Below are 20518 nucleotides of genomic sequence, written 5' to 3' on the forward strand. Positions count from 1 at the left end.
CCCGGAGTTTGCTTTTCTTCAAATGGCAGCTGCTGCTCTCCTTCTGGGTGCTGTTAAAGGCCCCGAGAAGCCGGCCAGTTCCCAGGTTGGCAACCCCAGTTGTCTACTTATTCATTGGGCATTACAGCCACTAGGTATCAGCAGTTTGAGCTATCAGCACTTACAAAGAATGGAATGAGGCCAGCAGCTTTATCTTGGTCTACGGCTTTCCTTAGGGCTGACCCACGTACAGCGAACGCCTCGTCTGTGGGGAGCTGCTTGGTTTTAACTCCAGCGATCAAGCCATCCTTTTCAACCGATGAATGAGCCTGCAATGAAATGGGAGAAAATGTGTCTTAAAAACATATTTGCATAAGAAGCTTAGTTTATTGAATTTACTTATTACTTCACACAAGTGTTTGTTCTTATTGTTAAAAAAATTAATTAATTTAAAAAGGGAAGAGGCATCACAGACAAAACATGTTAAAGTTTAAACTTGTAGAACACAACACCTCTTTTAAAAAGAAGACAGGCAAATAAATCCGAGTCTCAGCCTCCCATTTGCAGCATGTTAGTCATGTTTGCAACTTCGATAGCTCTACTCTGAGTAAAATACAGCCCCAAAATACTGGCCAAGCCACCTGGTATAGGCTAGTAGTAGATAGGTAGCCGTGTTGGTCTGCCATAGTCAAAATAAAAAAATTCCTTCCAGTAGCACCTTAAAGACCAACTAAGTTAGTTCTTGGTATGAGCTTTCGTGTGCATGCACATGGTATCTGAAGAAGTGTGCATGCACACGAAAGCTCATACCAAGAACTAACTTAGTTGGTCTTTAAGGTGCTACTGGAAGGAATTTTTTTATTTTGGTATAGGCTAGTAACCACTAGCTGGAGATGCTCGGAGGAGGCGGCCTAAAAGGGGCAGGTGGATCTGACTCAGTTGGAGCAAAAACGTGACAAGTGAGAAACTGGAGTACAGACACACATGCCCTTCTTCCAAATATTGTTAAGGATGCAACCATATTCAGAGAGAAAGAAAGCAGTCCCGTTTATCATAATCCTGGATTCTCCTAAACCATCTACCTTTGTTAAACCTGATATTAATCCTTAGGTTGGATTTTCTGTCTCTCCTTTTGGATTACTGAGTCACCCAGTTATGAACTTAATGCAGAAGGAGCTGTGAGCTCAGCAACAGGCTGCCTTAAAAGGTCAGAAACATCTTAAGGCAAATCCTTGTGCAGACAAAATAAAAATCCCCTGACCTTCAGCAGGCAAGTCGGACTGTCATCCCTTATTGAGGATCAGGCATTTACAATCCAAAGGTTTTTTTTTGGGGGGGGGCAGGTGCACTTGATTTCAAGCTGCGTGGCTGGGGCTGCCCAGGAGGAATTCAAAGAACAGGGGAAAAGCTTCACTGCATACATAACGGTCCTGTTTCTGTGACCTTAAACCTTATATCCCCCTTTCATCAGCTTCTTTTTCTACAAGAAAAGAATAGGTAATTTCACACACTTGTTTAAAAGTATGCTTGTGCAAGGAGCCACTTCAAAAGCCAGTGTGTGGATGAAAATTGGTTGTAGCCAATTAAGTCCCACTCAGAGTAGACCCACTGAAACTAATGAACCTAAGTTAGCCATGTTCATTCATTTCAATAGGTCTATCAGAGTAGGACTAGTTTTCATACCATTCATTATGTTCACAACCCAACTTTTTTGGACCAGTGGACATATTCTGAATGTTGAAGAGTCAAAAAATGGCTGCCACTGGGGCATGGAATAACTCAATGTGACTACCATGCGAGATGCATGACATGAAACAAAATTAGCACAGTCATGGTGAAGCTTTTCCCATAATTTTATTTCCATCCTTGAAAAGACTTAACCTGTGGAATTTCTGCCTATCATAGAGCTGTTAAAGGCACAAGAACCCTGTATTCAGAAGCCTGTATCCCCCAATTCTAAACCAAAGCCTAGGTTGGCATCTTGTTCCCATTTACCTGGGGGGTAAGACTCCTTTAAAACAAAGAGAGCAAATAAGAATAGAGGTGCATACTTGACTATATAGTGAATTGTTAACAGGTGTATGGTCTCCAGCTCCTGCACAGGTGGAAGCGTATCTAAGCCTCTTCACAGGTTTTCACATTTGCCTTTTGTGTGGAGCGGGGATTCTATATGCAGAAAACAACTTCAAAGGACTACCTGGTCTCCGATGACGCACCATAGGAAAGGCCCATTCTGGTTGCCAGGGGCAGGGAAGGAAGGGGAAACTATGGCGATTCCAAGGACTTATGGAAAATAAGACAGAAGCGGGAAAACCCCTTGAGGGAGAAACAACAGCCCTTTAGGACTCCAGTGATTCCCACTGCCAGGTGTCCAAAGAACTCACTTATACAGTTCTGACTTCACACATCGGCGAAAACACAGGCAGGTGGGAGCAGCCATCACAGAAATCGCTTAAAAGGGTGCCTGTACTTTTTGCTTCATAACTTTATTTTTAGCAGGTACAAAACTATATCTATATCTGTATATCTATATATCTATGTCTATACGAAAGCTCAGGGTCGAGGGCCGCTGCCTATGGATGCCACTGAAGGTCTTTGCAGGCACTGTGGCAGCTGCAGGTGCTGGGCTGGTGATTCCTGCTTCAGAGTGTCTCCATACTCACTTGGTCCGAGGTATAAGCCACCAGCCGGCCAATGACGTCTCCCTGAGTCAGCATTCCGTTTTCTGATTGCGCCCGCTGGATCGCTTTGGTTCTAGCTGCAAGCAATGCAACCAAGGTAGCTTCGCTGGCCGTGCCCTGCAGGGAAGGAGAGAGAGGCTCAGTTGGGCAGGACAAGCCAATGGAAAGCAAGACAGGACAGTGGCAGAAGATCCGCTGAGCTGAAGAGAACATGGTGAAGATTTAGGGTGCTGCAAGCCAGGGGAAGGGAAGCACAGCCAGAAGCACCTCATTAAACAGGCATTTCTTGTGAAAAGCAATTTAGAAACCGAGGAAGCTTCCCTCTACGAGGCCAGAGCACAGGTCCACCTGGCTTAGTCTACACTGCCTGGCAGCAATGGCTCTCTGGGATTTCAGGCAGGGAGTCTCTCCAAGGCCTCCTTGGGGATGCCATCGTAGATGGAACCTGGGACCTTCCGCTTGTGCCTTTCTGACACAAAGACACACGTTCTTTTTCCACTATGGATTCTGCTCACCCTTGTGGTCTAGCAGCATTCAGAACAGCCTTGCACACACACACACACCAGTCTCTGCTGAATGGCAGCAAGATTCCAGGAGGTTCCAAGTGCTCACCCAGGGCTGTGTTTCTGTGGGGAAATCAAGGTGCAGCAGAGTCTGCTGTGTCTTAGAAATATGGCTTATTCACACTTTTAAACCTGAATTTACGGAGAGAGAGTTCACAACATGTATGTCCCAAGAGGGACTTGTCCTTCCCAGCAGCCCAATCGCCTGATCCAGGCAGCCAGCATGAGGTTGTGCCCACTTCCTGCTCCTTCTCCCCCACATCCCTTTCTCCCCAAACCTCTGCTGGAAAAGGAAACCCTCTTTTCCTGGGGTGACATCATGCTCCCTCTACACCTGGCAGAGCCTGGGGAAGTTAGGAGTGTTATTCCCAGCCCTTGCTAAATTCAGGAGTCTACTCTAACTCTGACCATCCACTGAATGTAGAAATTATGGGGAGTCTGTCCCCACTCAAATTCACAACATTAGGAATTCCTTCTCTCTGAGGCAGACGTCTGGTTTGCTGATTGGTGCTCTGGTTTAGAGGGAAAGCACCCTCAGCCAGTTCCAGGAGGAGAAGGCCAACAGGCATAGAGACAAGAAACACTTTAAATGTAGTTAAAGTTAAGCATTTTTGAACACTATTTATTTCAGAGGCCATTAAGCACTTGCTTATATCCCTCCCATTGAAATCAGTGGGTCTTAGCTGTGCAATTATGGCTGGATCAGGCCTCTATAAAATGTCAGAGTGGAGAAACTGAGGCGCCCCCATTGAATGCGCTGCTGGGAAAGATGGTTTTTATGACACACATACTAAGTAAGCCGGCTATTATACTTTTTACTTCACAGCAAGCAAATAAAGGTTACCATGGTGAGCAGCCTCAAGAGGCGACAGAAGCATTGGTGAGTCAAACAGAGCCCCAAGCGGAAATTTTCTTTCGGCTTTGGATTTTTCAAGTGTCACCTTTGAGGCAGCAGGATAATTTCATATTGATTTGGTCCTTTAAGGGTAATTAAGCATCCATTTCCACAGGCCAATATTGCAATATTCATTTGATTGGCAGTCTAATATAAAGCCCATCTCCGCCATGTTCTTTCTTGTTTTTATCATTATTGATACAAGAATGAGGCAAGAAGACCAACACTACAAATTGCTTCATCTCCACCAGCAGCACAGACAACACCCACTCTCAGTGCCCCCAAATTATAGTCCATCAAGAATTGTCAGCTTAAAAGGGCAGCATTTCCCATTGGCAAATAGACATAATTGCTCATTGATCCTCAGCACAAAACTAGGGCTATGGTGGGGTGAAGTAAAACAACATTTGCACCCTACATGTAAAAGCAATTCATCCTGACATCCAGCTAGCAAGCGTTTCATCCAGCTAGCAAGCATTCAAGCAGTTATTCCAGATTTAATACTGTGGGATTGGGGGCAAGGTCTGTGCTGGTTTGTACAGTTCTAGAATTCCAACTAGCCATTAAAAAGGGCAAAGTTATTACAACCAGTGCTATTTTTCTAAAAAAGGAGGTGCCAGAACTCACCGCAAACACCTCCCTTGTTCTATTATAATGTCAACGGCATTGAGTTTCAGCAGAAGAAAAGCCCTGATTACAGCTGTTTATCCAAATAGCCAGAGTAGCATCTAAAACATTTTAACGATTGGCTCAGCTAAAAGAGGGATAAGTTCTTCTACAACAGGTTGCTCTTCCCCTGAAGGAACAGGTGCATAGCTTGAGGATAACTCTGGTGCCATCGCAGGTGGCTTCAGGAACTAGGAGTGCTGATGCTCAGCTTCAGCAGGTGCATCATCTAGAGCCCCACCTGAGGAGAGAGAGCTTGGCTGCAACCATCCACATTCTGGTAATTTCCGATTGTATTGTTGGTGTTCTTTTACATGGGGCTAGCCTTGAAAACCCCCTTCATGGATCACTGCCTTGCTGTGGCGAAGGGGCTTGAATAACTCAGAGAAGCTATGAGCTATGCCGAGCAGGGCCACCCAAGATGGACAGGTCATAGTGGAGAGTTTTGACCAAACGTGATCCACCTGGAGCAGGAACCGGCAAGCCACTCCAGTATCCCTGCCAAGAAAACTCCATGGACAAAGACAACAGGCATATAAAAGTGAGTTTGAACAAAATGCGGGAGTGCCTGGCATGCTCTGATTCATGGGGTCAAGAGTCGGACACGACTAAATGACTAAACAACAACAACAAATTCCTTGAAACCAGTTTGGAAGCTGAATCTGGTACCAAATGTGGCAACCAGGGTACTAGTAGGGTTCCTCAGCATAACATCAGTCTTGAACAATCTCCTGTCTTCTGGGCTCATTTTAAAGTCTTGATTCCTTTGCAACAACCATCCCTCTGAGGTACATTTCACCCACAACACTGTTGTTGTTTCATTGTCATTGAAAACACACATTTTTGCCTAGTATTTTGGAGAGGAAGGTTTATGAACTTTGTAAATTTGTGTCTAGTTGGTTTAATTGTGTGTGTTTTAATTTTGTTTGTTTTAGGTGTATGTCACTCCAGTAGGGACCTTCAGGTAAAAGGCAGGTTACATATACAAATCCATATTTCCATAGGACATTATCCCAACTAGGTTTTCACAGGGGTAACCAGGAGTTTCAGGGATGGTTCACACAGGCATAGTGTCTTCATTCCTCAGATATCAGATGATGACTTGAAAGCATGATGGCATGTCTTCTGCACCTTTGTGGGGAACCATTATGCCCATATAATATTCAGAAAAAAATCAAAGATACATATCGGTTTCAATCCAGTTTGAACAGAACATACACCATGCAGAAACTAAGACCACAAGCTTCCAGCTTACCTGGATTACGCCACCCCCCTCTCCATCCTTCTCGGCCAGAAATGATGGTGGCAAATTGATCATCTTCCCTAGCCAATCCAGCATGACTGTCTCCAGCTCTGTGCAAGCTGGGCTTGATGCCTAAAATAGAGAAATGTGGTAAAAAGAAACTACAGGAGTGCGGTAGCTTCTCCTCAATATTTATACAAAGAGTTATAATACAGGAAACCCACAAATATAGCATCCCTGATAGTTGGCCACACAATCTCTGCTTGAAAAGTCTCTCACAAAGAGAAATCCAGCACCTTCCAAGGCAGTCTGTTCCACTGTCAAACAGCTCATGCCCTATCCTCTGGAGCAACAGAAAATGAATCTGCTCCATCATCTATATGACAGTCCTTTAAATGTTTGAAGATGGCTATTATATCACTTCTTAACCATATTTTCTCCAGGCTAAACTCCTTCAATCTTAATCTGTGTGTTTTAAAATATTTATATATCTCTATATTTAAACAAAAACAAAAACCTGAAGTGGTTCACAACAATAAACACAATAAAACACTTGGGTCTCCAGGACATGGATGCGGGAGGCATTGGTAGTGGGTGATAATTAGGAACACAAATAATTGGGTGTGTGGTTGGCAGGGTGACTGAAGGGTGAATTGCCTGCCTGGTGCAAAGGTTGCGCATGTCGCCTGTCCCCTAGGAAGCCCAGCAGAGAGGGGTGGAACACACTTACCCATGTAAACCCAATACACCCTATGCCCCCAGAGAGCATGTCAGCCAGAAGAGCTGGGAAGGAGTTGGCCGTTGGGTAGTAGGCAAAGAAGTAGGGGCTGTGCCAGTGCGTCACCTGCCGGAAAGACCAGAAGCAGGCATACATCAGGGAAAGAAGCTGGAGTGAAGAATTGTTTTATTTATTAGATTTCTACGCCACCCTTCATCCAAGGATCACGGGTGCTTTACAGTTTAAAAACAAATAACAACAAACAGAACAATACCACCTGAAAAACACAGGCCCTAGATTGTTTAATCAGCCAATAGCCTGGAAGAAGGAGGACCTCAGATGAAGATTACGGAGTCTGGGTTGGTTCATATCTAAATCTAAATAATCTAAATCTAAATCTATGTTATATTGCCTATAAATTTACTACTGACTATTGAGTTTATATGGACTATAGGGTGCTGGGTATCATAGCTCTGTGAGGAGTAAACTACAGTTTCCATTATCCTTTGGGGGAAGTCATGTGCTACAAATGTATGCTGTGGTAAAGGTAAAGGTAAAGGGACCCACGACCATTAAGTCCGGTTGTGACGCTCATCTCCAAAAATCCCTCCCCCCAGGTGCTGCAAATACATCCTTTTTTATCTCAGTTTGAAACCAGAAATGCAAAACAAACCCTACAAATTGCTATATGAAGCGCATTTGGTGCTTCTGGGGAGAATATCTTCAGTCTGATATTTGAATGAAAAGGGCAGTTATTACAAAGAAATCCAGGAAATGCCAAGGGCTTGAGAAATGGAGCTGCTGACCACAGACCCCTATGAGGCAGACTGATGCTTTGGATGAGGCAGCAGAAGCTGTTTATCTTGATCAGCTTGTGCAATAATACTTAAGTCAGTGACACATTCTGAAGAGATTAATCAAATGTGACCCTCCTTCAGGCTATTTGCAGGATGAAGCAAAAGAGAACAGTCTGCAAAGAGGCGGATTATGGAGAAAGTCAAAGGGACAATCACTTTCACACTCATTGGCTCTGACACCAGCTCAGCATAGATGGCCTTTTCAATATTGGAGTTGGGGGAGAGAGGCTGGGTTTGTGCCCGCTGACCCTCCCGTTCCTTAATTTACCTGCTTTCCATTCACTGAAGATCATATCTCGTAGTGGATGATTTATGGATTTCCCAGGGCACTCTGACACGACTTGCAGTCTCTACGCTGCCTTTTTCTGGTACTGGATCACAAAATTGGAGTATGACAGATTTCATGTGCTGAGGCAATTTCTACAGATATGGAAGAGCCATTCTCATATGGACAAGTCACTACTGATCAGAATTATTGCCTCAAGAACTTTGTTATGGCTATTTATAAATTAATTCATATTGGACTTGTCCACATTTGAACATTATTTGTTAATCCACTTTCCCCCCTTCAAATTAGACTGAAGTAGTCCACACTTACATGTATTTGATGTTTTTTGCCGTTGTTGCATGTGAATGGTTTAATTTATTTTTCCCAACATTCCCCCCTTCTCCCCCTGAATTTTATTACGAAGATGGCCATGAAGCCATTTTCTTAATTTGTCAACAAAACTGGATGTAAGAGGACACCTGTTTGGAGGCCCACATTTCCCGCATTGGTAGCACCATAGTGACCTAGAGATTAGTTGCATTGGATAAAGTCCCGTTGCACAGAATAAAAACATTCTGGATCTTCAAAGCCTTTGGAAACCTTTATATTGTGATTTGTATTCTGCCATGTCTAGGTTCCAGACATTTTTATACCACAGATATATTTGCAGACTCTGCAAAGTCTTCCATTTTTCTGCTGTAGATAATCTTAGCCATATTACCATTTTTTATTGCAATCTTTGAGTAGGGCTATCCCACATACAGTATATTGACTTTGTAAATAAGGAACTACTTGGGTCTTTCACATTTGTACCAGCAGATAGAAATATTGTACAGGTTCCCTTTTCTGTTTGTCCTTGTCTTCTGATTTCATACTCTCCAAGATTTATCAGATGACAATAGGGATGTCTAATAATAATAATAATAATAATAATAATAATAATAATAATAATACACCCACCCATCTGACTGGATTGCCCCAGCCACTCTGGGCGGCTTCCAACATGTATAAAAACATAACAAAACATTAAACATGAAAAAACTTCCCTCAGAGGGCCGTCTTCAGTTGTCTTCTAAAGGTTGTACAGTTACTTATCACCTTGGCTCAGGGTTCGCATATTTCCAAACCCTCCAACTTTTCTCCTATGAAAGTAGGGACTTCCTAATGAAAAGCGGGACATTCTGGGATCAAATCAGAAACCGGGATGGCTTCTGTAAATCTGGGCCTGTTCCTGGAAAATAGGGACACTTGAAGTGTCTGTGATTTGTTGATACCATTATGCTGATTGAGGACCAACAGGTCATGTGCATGGATAGCGATGCACACACCTTGGGCGTTCTCTTGTTTTTAAATTCCCAGCCCAGGAAGTGTGCAAAAGCACAGAGTCAGGCAATTGTAAATACTCAGCACTCTATTTGCTTGTGTAGTTTTCTGGTTTGGGACATAACTGAGGGAACTACACACATGCATATACATATACATATACATATACATATACATATACATATACTTATACTTATTTATTTATTTATTTATTTATTTATTTATTTATTTATTTACGGCTATTAGCCCATAAAGTATGTACAAACATAAAAGCACAGAGGCATAAAGACCGATATATTCGGCACCAGAAGGTGAACGCCATGATGCAGGGGTGGGTCATTGAGCAGAGCCAGATAACAGCTTGGGGCCCGGAGAGCTCCAGGGGACGGATCCCAGAAAAAGGAAAACTGAAGACTGGATCCGACATGCACTCTTCTTCATAACTGTCCGATTAGTTTTTGATGTTGTTGTTGTTTTTGGTGGTTTTTGTGTGTGAGATAACCGCATTCAGGAATCTCGCCACCTGCAGAGTTACAGAAGGATCTGTATCCTGCAAAAGCAGTGCGGCGTGTGACTCAACAGGCCTGCCAACCAAGCGCAGTAAAGCAGGACCCAGGAATTTAGTCCTGGCTATGCTATGTAGGGGACAGTTGAACATTATGTGTGGAAGAGAATCAACAGTTTTCCCGTCACACACGCATAGCGGAGACACCAAACCCTTGGAAAATCTGTGGCTCAGCAGGTTCGACGGAAGGACATTGAACCTTGCACGAATAAATGCAAGTCGGTGTGGTACAGATGAAAGAGATGACATGTATGATGGGAGGCCAAGTGGTGGGGTTATTCCGTGATACCTGGAGGAGCAGACACCCCCACCCCCGGCGAGGTTGTGTTGATTTTCAATGTCTGCTAATCTTTGCTCAATAAGGCTTTTGGCTGAGCGTAAGTTCATCTTTAAAGAGTCCGCTGGGGAAATTCCGATGCTCAGAAGTTTGGCATGGATTTTTCCTACCCACGGATTGACAAAGTCGTCCCGCCAGAGGCACTGAAAAAGGTAATGGTCGGGAAGCCTATGCCAGCTGGACAGCCAATAACCAAAGACTCGCTTCCAGATGACAGTCTCCAATGATGCACTCCTTAACTCCAGACGTATGGCTGCGTTGCTCACACACATGGGGAGTTTCAGGAGGCGACGGAGAAACTGATTCTGCAATGTCCCCAACGATGTTAAATTGGACCCTGGGGCCCAGAGTGGGGCAGCATAACAGAGGGTGGAAACCACTTTTGCATGGTACACCTTCAATGCAGAAGGGATGTGGGAGGCTCCGTCGGCCGCAAAAAATTGGAGTAGAGTATAAAGTATTGTTTTCCCTTTGTTTAGTAAATACTCTATCTGTGGCTTCCAGCTTAGGTTGTAGTGAAAAAAGACTCCCAGGTATTTAAATTTGAAAACCTGTTCTAATTGGACTCCATCTAACTTCCAGCTGTAAGTTTTCCGAGACCTGGTAAAGACCAGGACTTTAGATTTCCCATGATTAATTGTCAGATGGTTGAGTCTGCAATAAGCCACAAAAATCTTTAGAGCTCTGCATAAACCGACTCTAGAGTAGGAAAGGATCGCTGCATCGTCGGCATATAGGAGCAGAGGGCAGCGAAAATCAGCTAGGCGGGGGGCATGAATGTTGGCTTGAGACTCATTCAGAAAGAGCTTCATATCGCTAATAAACAAGTTGAAGAGGAGTGGGGCCAAAATGCAGCCTTGGCGCACACCTCTATTTATTGGGACATATACATATACATATACATATACAGCTACAGTCGTCCATTCAGGATCATGCCAGATATAGTCATGAGCATAGCTGGAAAGGAAGTTAAAGCATTGGGGAAGTAGTGAATTTGGAAAGGGAAGTAACAGAGAGTGACAACTGATCCACCCACCCAAAACCACCACAGCTAATTGTCTGAGGCTCCAGGTGGAGTGGTTCGTGGCCTGATTTCTCCCAATTGAACAGATTATCCCTGTGTTGGGAAAACTCAAATTTACAGCAGGAAAGCATCGGGACTGCTGTTGTCTGAGGCTGATGACACATGTACTACACAAATTAAAGGAGAATGCAAACAGCTGTAAACACACAGTAAACCTCCCATGTAGACAAGCCCATTCTTTAAAGCTCATCTGCAGTTTGATCTTACCCCAGGCATAATGATCTTTTCAACATCTTTAAGGATATCTTCAAATCTCTCAGGTTCTTCAGGAGCAGAATCTGGGATGTGAGGCCTCAGGTACCCGGGCTCCACATCAGGATAGACCCGTCTTTTCTCTATCGTCTCCAGGTAATCTGCAATATAGTCCACCATTTCTTTTCCTCTTTTTCGGAACTCTGTGGCATCCATGTCAAAATTTCAGACTCTAAAAGAAACAAATTGGCATTTTTAAAAATTGCCCACCTGGAATTGGGCAATTTTCCTCATAAGTGAAGTCTGATGCATACAAAAATCAGGTTGTCAACTACTGTACTGAAAAATACAATAACAAAAATGATCCCAGGGCAGAGCCTGGAATCAAAAGGAATGGAGTCAGAAATGTGAAAGCTTTTAGGGAAATTTCCAAAGGAAAAACCGGGGAGAGGGGTTGAATTAAAAAAATATTCAGTGCAATATAGTCTCATTCAAAACAACAAGTTGTATACTTTTTAAAGTAATGGGGCCCCCCCCCCAATAGTATTGCAGTCAATCATACTGCTGCAATAGTTCTTGATCAAGATTCTAGTGCGCATGCATTCATTCACTCAGAAGTAAATCCTGCCCTGTTCCAGTTTTACTGCACTAAGTTACATGCAATGCGCCCCCCCCCCCAGAATACCCTGAAATGGAATCCTAGAGACAGCTACCTCCTTCACTCAGTTCTGGGGCTTTAAAGAAATGGGTTGCTTGCTATATCTAGATGATACAAAGGAAGATAGCTTAATTACAAATGTGGGTAATTTATGTAGAAATAATCCTCAATTTACTATTATTTTATTTGTTATCCATTATTATATAATAGTGACCCATTATTATATAATAGGTAAAGGTAAGGGGACCCCTGACCATTAGGTCCAGTCGCGGATGACTCTGGGGTTGCGGTGCTCATCTTGCTTTATTGGCCGAGGGAGCTGGCGTACAGCTTCCAGGTCATGTGGCCAGCATGACTAAGCCGCTTCTGGCAAACCAGAGCAGCGCACAGAAATGACGTTTACCTTCCTACTAGAGCAGTATCTACTTATCTACTTGCACTATGACATGCTTTTGAACTGCTAGGTGGGCAGGAGCAGGGACCGAGCAATGGGAGCTCACCCCGTCGTGGGGATTCGAACCGCTGACCTTCTGATCGGCAAGCCCTAGGCTCTGTGGTTTAACCCACAGCGCCACCTGCCTCCCAGTTATTATATTAGAAAGGTAAAGGTACCCCTGCCCGTACGGGCCAGTCTTGCCAGACTCTAGGGTTGTGCGCTCATCTCACTGTATAGGCCGGGAGCCAGCGCTGCCCGCAGACACTTCCGGGTCACGTGGCCAGCGTGACAAGCTGCATCTGGCGAGCCAGCGCAGCACACGGAAACGCCGTTTACCTTCCCACTGGTAAGCGCTCCCTATTTATCTACTTGCACCCGGGGGTGCTTTCGAACTGCTAGGTGGGCAGGAGCTGGGACCGAACGACGGGAGCGCACCCCACCGCGGGGATTCGAACCGCCGACCATGCGATCGGCAAGTCCTAGGCGCTGAGGTTTTACCCACAGCGCCACCCGCGTCCCTTATTATATTATAGCTATCCACTATTATCCATTTGTTAAATCAGATATCTCTTTTAGATTGTAAGTGGTTACACACATACACACACACTTTATTTATTTATTTAATAAAATTATATAATGTTTGATTGGAAAAAGCACACAACTCAAGGCAGTTTACAAAAAGAATTAAACAATAAAAGTATTGGCAAAAAGAATTTAAAAATAACCATTTAAAATATTTTAAAAAATTAAAATCAGCAATAAACTAAAAGCAAAGTAAAACAGTCTTCTACCTATCTGGGTAGGTTGGTCTAAACAATAATGTTTTTAGCTGGCACCATAATATCAACAGGCAGGGAGTTCCAAAGCATAGATGCTGCAACACTTAAAAGTTGATTTCTTGCGCACGTAGAATGGGTATAATGTGGCACGTGTAATAGCTGAAAAGGGCTATTGCTGCGCTGGAGTTCTTTGGCTTTAAATCTCACTGAATCCTGGAACTGTTCCTGCAACGAGGGCATTGTGAGTTTTGCAGAGGAAGTGGAGTAAATTGGAGTAAAGCCCTTTGGGCTTTTCTGAATTAGTGGTATATAAACAAACGAACTAAACTTTGGGGCATCTGTTGGACTTAAACACCTATGCTCAATCAGCCTGTCTAGATGTGTAAATACAGCTTGTATCACAAAAGACCAATAAGTCTTCAGTGACCTCCTTTCAAAGGAACTGGGCTACACATAACAACATGATGTGGAAGAAGGGGCCTTTGGCCTGAGACATAAGAAGTCTAAGTGAAACCATCAATTGGGCCAACTATCCCATCTCTGGGGCCAGCTAGAAATGTATTAAAATGCTAGAAGTGTACAAGGTACTGAATAGTCATTTCAGTCTCGTCCTTTAGAAAGTTAAGAACAAGACTAACTAGCCAAGTATTCAATGCAATTCAAGATTGCATTGAATGTCTATATGAAAGTTAAAAATCATATTGAAAACAACATGGCTAACACAAATTACACTGAAAGGTCTAATGGAAAAAAACATATCTACTTTTGCTTTAGATGTGTTTAACCATATACAAAGAGAGAAACTGAAATGGAGTAAATATCTTCATTTAGAGTATCGAAATGGTGACATGTAACTGGAAACCCGATTAACATTAATATGAAAGAAAACTTACAAAAGATAGCTCCATAGGTACTTGATTCTCCTAAAATTAAAGCATGCCTATTTTTCTGCAGCATGATAATTCTTGGTGATCTCATCTACTGTCTGGACATCTCATGTACTTTTATTGACATTCTTTGGAAGCAAATTTTGGAAATATTGAAAGATAAGGCAGGTGCTCCTGAAATATAGTGTTACTGGGATATTTAGCTGATTCTATGGCATGTGTAAATCCTGCATTAGTAGTTTGCTTACTAACAACTGCAAAAATATGAGCGGCTTTTTACTGGAAATAACTGAGACATAATCACATTTAAACAAATGGTAAAAAAAACCAGTCTGGGCTGTATCTGACTGAGCTACTGTAACAGAAGAGAGCCAAAGAACAGACACACTGGGACAGATTTGCTGGGGAATTAATTTCATTTACTATGCACCGAAAGAGTAAATTTCAAGATCAAATACAACTTTATGCATTATTTTCCCCTTTGAAATCAATAACTATACTACATAATTATCTTGTTTGTTTTTAATGATATAATACAATTTAACAAAATCATTTAAAATAACTGGCGGGTTTATGCCACACATACTAATAAAGTTTGCTGAAACTCCCCCCCCCCATAATTTTTATTATTTTTTTCAAATATCTTAAACACAATACAGCTTAACAATAGTATTCTCCTTAAAATCTATATCTTATCTGAATTAACTTCCCTCCACCCCTCTTCTGGCTTATAGACATTTATAGACTGTAGATATAGTAAACCCGCTTAAGTAAGTTTGCTGAAACTTTGTATTTGTCATTTTCATTTAAATAGGGAAGGGTTCTGCTTCAGTTCCTATAGAATGGATCCTTTAAGATCTGTTGCTTATTTCTAAGAATTAAGTGCCTGTTTTAGCCACTTCATTGACTGTCAGTGCAGCTAAGCAGTATACATGCTTTAATATAGAGACTGAGTTACATGAACAGTATTTATATTTTGATCCCAAAATATTATGCTGAAGACACGTGTTTGCAATAGCAGTTTCATGTAATGCACATAGGATCAGCACCTTTCAATTCTATTTTGTCATATTATGCAACCTCAAAGAGACATGTGCATGCCAGGTGTATAAAAAAACAGCATGACAATTTTGACATGTTAATAAAAAAAAATTAATTGAATCTGTATCTGCACACACATGCATGTGTGCCATTTACTCTATCTCCTGACTATTTCAGTAAAGTCCTGGGATAGTGTACAATTAAATGGTGCATTAAGGTGCCATTTCTATACTATTTAAGCTTAGAAAGTTAGGACTTTTACTTACTGTTGGTGAGATTTTGTCCTCTCTCTCTCTCTCTCTCTCTCTTACCCGTCTGCTTTCTTTGTGACAGTTATAAAGACCAGAGGATGCAGTTGCTAGTTTATATCTACAGTATCCACTTTCCACGAGCCAATCAGAAGATAGTGCTTTGCATTTTAACATTCTGCATGTCACACACACCCTCCCTCTCTGCATCCATTCATTCACAAACGCTACTTTAAATATCTTTCGAAAACACTGCTAAGTATTCACCCTAATATATCAAGAAGATTTCATTACTATTGAAGCCACTACAGCAATTTTTATTTACACATCTGTGCCACAATTACTGAAGTAAATATTTGGCACTGACAGAGTTTTGTTACAGTATGTCTAGAATATGCCTCTCTGAGCTGTGTTGGGTACACATCAGTGAAAGGCCAACCTGTGTACACACGATTATTGCATGCAGTGAGCTTTAGGAGAGCTGCTTTTAATACATGTGTGTGGAAGAACTGAAAGCAACCAGCCAACAAAGGTCATACAACTCTCAACTCGAAAAGGCATTGTTGAAATACACTGTGGATGTGTTTTCTCTATTATTTATAGGGTTACAAATTTCAGTTAACTTGCTTTATCACTGGCACAGAGGAGGGGGTAGGCTTGGCTGGATTATGCCTGAAATAATCACTTCAAGGTTTACTTAAGGATGCTTATCAAGTACTTTGACCTGCAAGATAGCTAGTGCTGTGAAAATTGTCAGGTGGAGATTAAGAAAACTTTGGAGAGGCAGCATGGTGTAGTGGACAGAGTGATGGGCTGCCAGGATTCTTGGATGTGCAGACATGTGCATAAATTGTGTGGTGTGTATGTGGTAGCAGATCTTGCAGCTTGGGTGAATTAGATTAGAATAATCACTTACAATTTCTGAAGTCTCTGGAGTTCAAAGGCTTTATTCATGCAGGAACTATTTACAGGATGAGCAGAGATGTGTGAGAGAAAATAGCAGATATCTTGTCTCAACAAGTTGGGAGAGAGCAACAAAATGGACCAGCTTTTAAGGGTTGAGTTGATTTTGACAGAGAGCTGCAATCAACATCCTTCTTAAATTGTGGTGCCCAGAAGTAGACACAAGACTCCATGTGTGGTCTGACCAAGGCAGAATAGAGTACAGTGGTACCTCGGGTTACATACGCTTCAGGTTACATACACTTCAGGTTACAGACTCCGCTAACCCAGAAATAGTACCTCAGGTTAAGAACTTTGCTTCAGGATGAGAACAGAAATTGTGCCCCGGCGGCAGTGGGAGGCCCCATTAGCTTAAAGTGGTGCTTCAGGTTAAGAACAGTTTCAGGTTAAGAACGGACCTCCAGAACGAATTAAGTACTTAACCCGAGGTACCACTGTACTACTATTATTTCTCTTGACCTGAACACTATATTTCTGTTGATGCAGCCTAGAATAGCATTTTTAAAATAAAAAAAGATTTGCTGCTACATCACACTGTGGACGCATGTTCAGCTTGTGGTCTACTAATACCCCTAGATCCATTTCACATGGACTACTGGCAAGCCAGGTGTCTCCCATATTATATTTGTGTAGCTGGTTCTTCCTGCCTAAGTGTAGAACCTGACATTTGGCCCTACTGAAATTCAATCTATCAAGGTCATCTTGAATCCCAAGTCTGTCTCCTGCGGCATCAGTTACCCCTCCCAGTTTGGTGTCATATGCAAATTTGATGAGCACCCCTTCAATTCCTTCATCCAAGTTGTTTATAAAGACATTGACCAACAACCCCACTTGTCACTTTTCCCCCAGGATGAGGAGGAACCATTAGTTGAGCACTCTTTGGGTTCAGTCAGTCAACTAGCTACAAATCCACATAACAGTTACCTCACCCAGCCCACATTTTACCAGCTTCTCTGAAAGAATATCATGGGAAACGCTTTCAAAAGCCTTACTGAAATCAAGATACACAATGTCCACAGCATTCCCCTGATCCACCAAGCTTGTAATCTATATCTATATATCTATCTATGCTGGGTCTTAGTAATCAGCCTCCTTTTCTAAGTGTTCAAAGACCAACTGTTTAATTATGTGTTTGAGGACCTTTCCTGGTATCAACATCAAGATGACCAGTCGTAGTTTTCCCCCCTTTTCTTTTTTGGGGGGGTCTCATTTACCCATGGTCAGCCCTCCCAAGGGCTGCTTGTTGAAGTGCAACAGTGAGCATGGCCTCTCTTTTTTAAAGGACAAATGTGGAGTCTTAGAGGACCACAGAAAAACATTTTGGCATCACAGCGTTGTAGCAGGGACCTATAGGAACAGTTAGCTTTTAAAAAATACATTTTAATTTTTAAAACTAAATAAAACTTGGAAACTTTTTTTGGGGAGGGGCTCAAACTGCAGGCTACAGTGACACCCATAATTATAAAACATTAAAAAATATTGTCAGCTCTAGGCTTCTAGCTGTGATATTTTGTTTAGTGTTCTATGTTTTTTGGAATTCCAAGTGAGTCTATGAAGTATTTTACAGAACAATATAATTTAAAGGCATTATATGTTTTGACAAGACTATAAAGGTTGCTGCTTAGATTATGTAATTTATATTGTGCTATGGTTTGGTCTAAACCACTGAGCCTAGGGCTTGCTGATCAGAAGGTCGGCAGTTCGATTCCCCACGACGGGGTGAGCTCCCGTTACTCGGTCCCAGCTCCTGCCAACCTAGCAGTTTGAAAACACGTCAAAGTGCAAGTAGATAAACAGGTACCGCTCCAGCAGGAAGGTAAACGGCGTTTCCGTGCGCTGCTCTGGTTCGCCAGAAGCGGCTTAGTCCTGCTGGCCACATGACCCGGAAGCTGTACGCCGGCTCCCTTGGCCTGTAAAGCGAGATGAGCGCCGCAACCCCAGAGTCGGCCACGACTGGACCTAACAGCTAGGGGTACCTTTACCTTTACTTTATGCTTTGGTATAAATGTATATGTATTCTAATGATTTTGTAGGTATCTCAGTTCAGTCATTTACTGTTTCTCTCAAGCTCCTATATGGCAATGGAAGCATAAGTTTGGGGCATCATTTTGGATGCCATCTTAAACTGTGGGCTTCCAGTTCCATAATCAGTTTGTGAGTGGTGATGCTCAGATTAATCATTGTTAACTTAGTCTGGATAAGTGGCTTTCCCTTATTAATTGTTCTTTTTTTTCTGTAATGAAAACGAGAGCGCACACACGCGCGCGCACACACACACAATTTTAATTTGGAATTGGTGACTGAATTACATTTACTTTCAACAAAGTCATCCCTCTTTTGATGTGATCCCAGTTGATCTAATTTTAGATTACCTGTTAAGGGAGAAAACAAAAGAGGAAATTGGGTCCCCTGAGCTAAGCTCATGTATGTATAATAAAGGCAGAAATCCTTTTTCATGTGGTAAAAAGACCAAAAAGAAAATTCAGATTTAACATACTCAACAGTTGCAAAGATCAAAGGATCATAGACTTGTCTGAGTAAATAAACTACAAATAAATTTGAAAGTGCAATGTGCCAGCAAAAGGAGTAGCAAAACCTCAAGGGCAGGACATAGACACAGGGAACCATTTGACATTGTCCCTACTTGCCATGGATCTTGCCTTTTCTCTTTCCTTTAAGGCAGACTGAGCTCAGCTCTTAATATTGTGCTTCAGGCTGCAGAGAGTGCAGAGTCCCGCAAAGGGGAGGCGCTTGAGGCAGGGGGCACTTTCCTTCCCCACTAACCAAGACCTGGATAGATTGAAGCTAGAAATGTGTGAGCCCCATTCATTCATTCATTCATTCATTATTTTACTGCCCTTTTTCCTAAGATCACAGGATAGTTTAGAGTATAAAAACATAAAATAACAATAACATTAAAAAACACAATGAAACAGTAACTCCGATTCAGTGATTCCGACTGGGGAAATCAGAGTGGGAGGCTCTGGTGTGTGTATAAAATAGCAGTGCAATTAAGGTGAATGCACAGGGAAGTGTATGAGAAGAACTGAGGTAAATGTTAGGAAGGAATGAGCTTAGAACGTGGGCGAATGAATGAGTGGTGAATGAAGGAGAACTTGAAAGGGAGTCTGAATGTTGGGGGTGAGACACATGAGAGTGGAGTCGGGGGGGGGGAGATGGTGGTGGATGTGATTTGGCAGAGCCCATGATTTTGTACAGGATCACTATTATACAGTAGTAGCCGTTTTTGTGTATCCGATAAAGTAACAAATAAGATAAAGAAAAGCTGAAACGACACACACACAAAACCCTTGCTTATTATTTCTGTTTGCTGAATTAATTGCATTACACCGCATGCCTCATATTTGGTTATGCTGGGGTGGGATATCCAGATAAATGTTATCTGTGGCGGCGGAAGGAATACAGGGGAATTATTGACATGCCCGTCCAAAACCTAGCTCAGAGCTGTACAAGTTGCTCAGAGTGGGAAGGCGGGGCAGGTGTGGGGGGATGCTGGCACAACAGGCACCAACTCAGTTCAGATCATTTTGGGCCTGATCTAACCCAATTCAGACCTGGAATCAAAAACAAAATTCAGAAAACGAAATCTTTAGCTCTCCCACTGATTTGCCTCCCCAGAAGTGAGGCAAGTTCACCCTATATTTTTTTTTAAAATGTGGTACTGTAGTTATATTTTCCCCTTCATGAATCACTGCCTTGCCATGGTGAAGGGGCTTGAATAACTCAGAGAAGCTATGAGTTATGCGGTGCAGGGCCACTCAAGACACGACTAAATGACTAAACAACAAAGTTATATTTTGAAACACAGAGCAGACAGCTAGCCACTTAAGATTCAGGCAAAAAACACATCAGGGGGAAAACAGGATTATAAAAGGAATTTTGACAAGTAAAAATCATGCTGAAAATCCCAGCTGAGTACATGTAATTTCCAACAAGCATGTTACGGGAAACATTGCTAAATTATTAAATGTTTTTTGTTTGGTTTTTTTACCTTAGCTGTTAGAATTGAAGAAGGGATAGTAGATGGATACCAACATTAAATATACATTTCCTAGAGGAATGAAAGAATACTGAAACCATACTGGATCATGCCTGGAAAAGAGACGCGAGTGCA

General features: G+C 42.3%; 1 protein-coding gene across 2 annotated transcripts in view; it reads right to left on the reverse strand.

The window, feature by feature from the left end:
* DDC (dopa decarboxylase) overlaps positions 1-20518 on the reverse strand; it is a 57715-nt gene that overhangs the window by 27512 nt on the left and 9685 nt on the right. Inside the window, exons 1-6 of one of the 2 annotated variants that reach the window (XM_081168563.1) lie at positions 15439-15496; positions 11387-11603; positions 6758-6871; positions 6040-6159; positions 2643-2777; positions 165-308 (exon numbers count right to left, since the gene is read on the reverse strand). In XM_081168563.1, the coding sequence (XP_081024689.1) occupies positions 165-308; positions 2643-2777; positions 6040-6159; positions 6758-6871; positions 11387-11587 (714 nt within the window). In that variant the 5' untranslated portion in view covers positions 11588-11603; positions 15439-15496. Of the gene's footprint in view, positions 1-164; positions 309-2642; positions 2778-6039; positions 6160-6757; positions 6872-11386; positions 11604-15438; positions 15497-20518 lie in introns of those variants that run through there. The other variant, XM_081168562.1, reaches the window with a different exon arrangement.

Source organism: Podarcis bocagei, assembly GCF_964188305.1.
Source record: "Podarcis bocagei genome assembly, chromosome: 13".
In the NCBI taxonomy this organism is placed as follows: domain Eukaryota; kingdom Metazoa; phylum Chordata; class Lepidosauria; order Squamata; family Lacertidae; genus Podarcis; species Podarcis bocagei.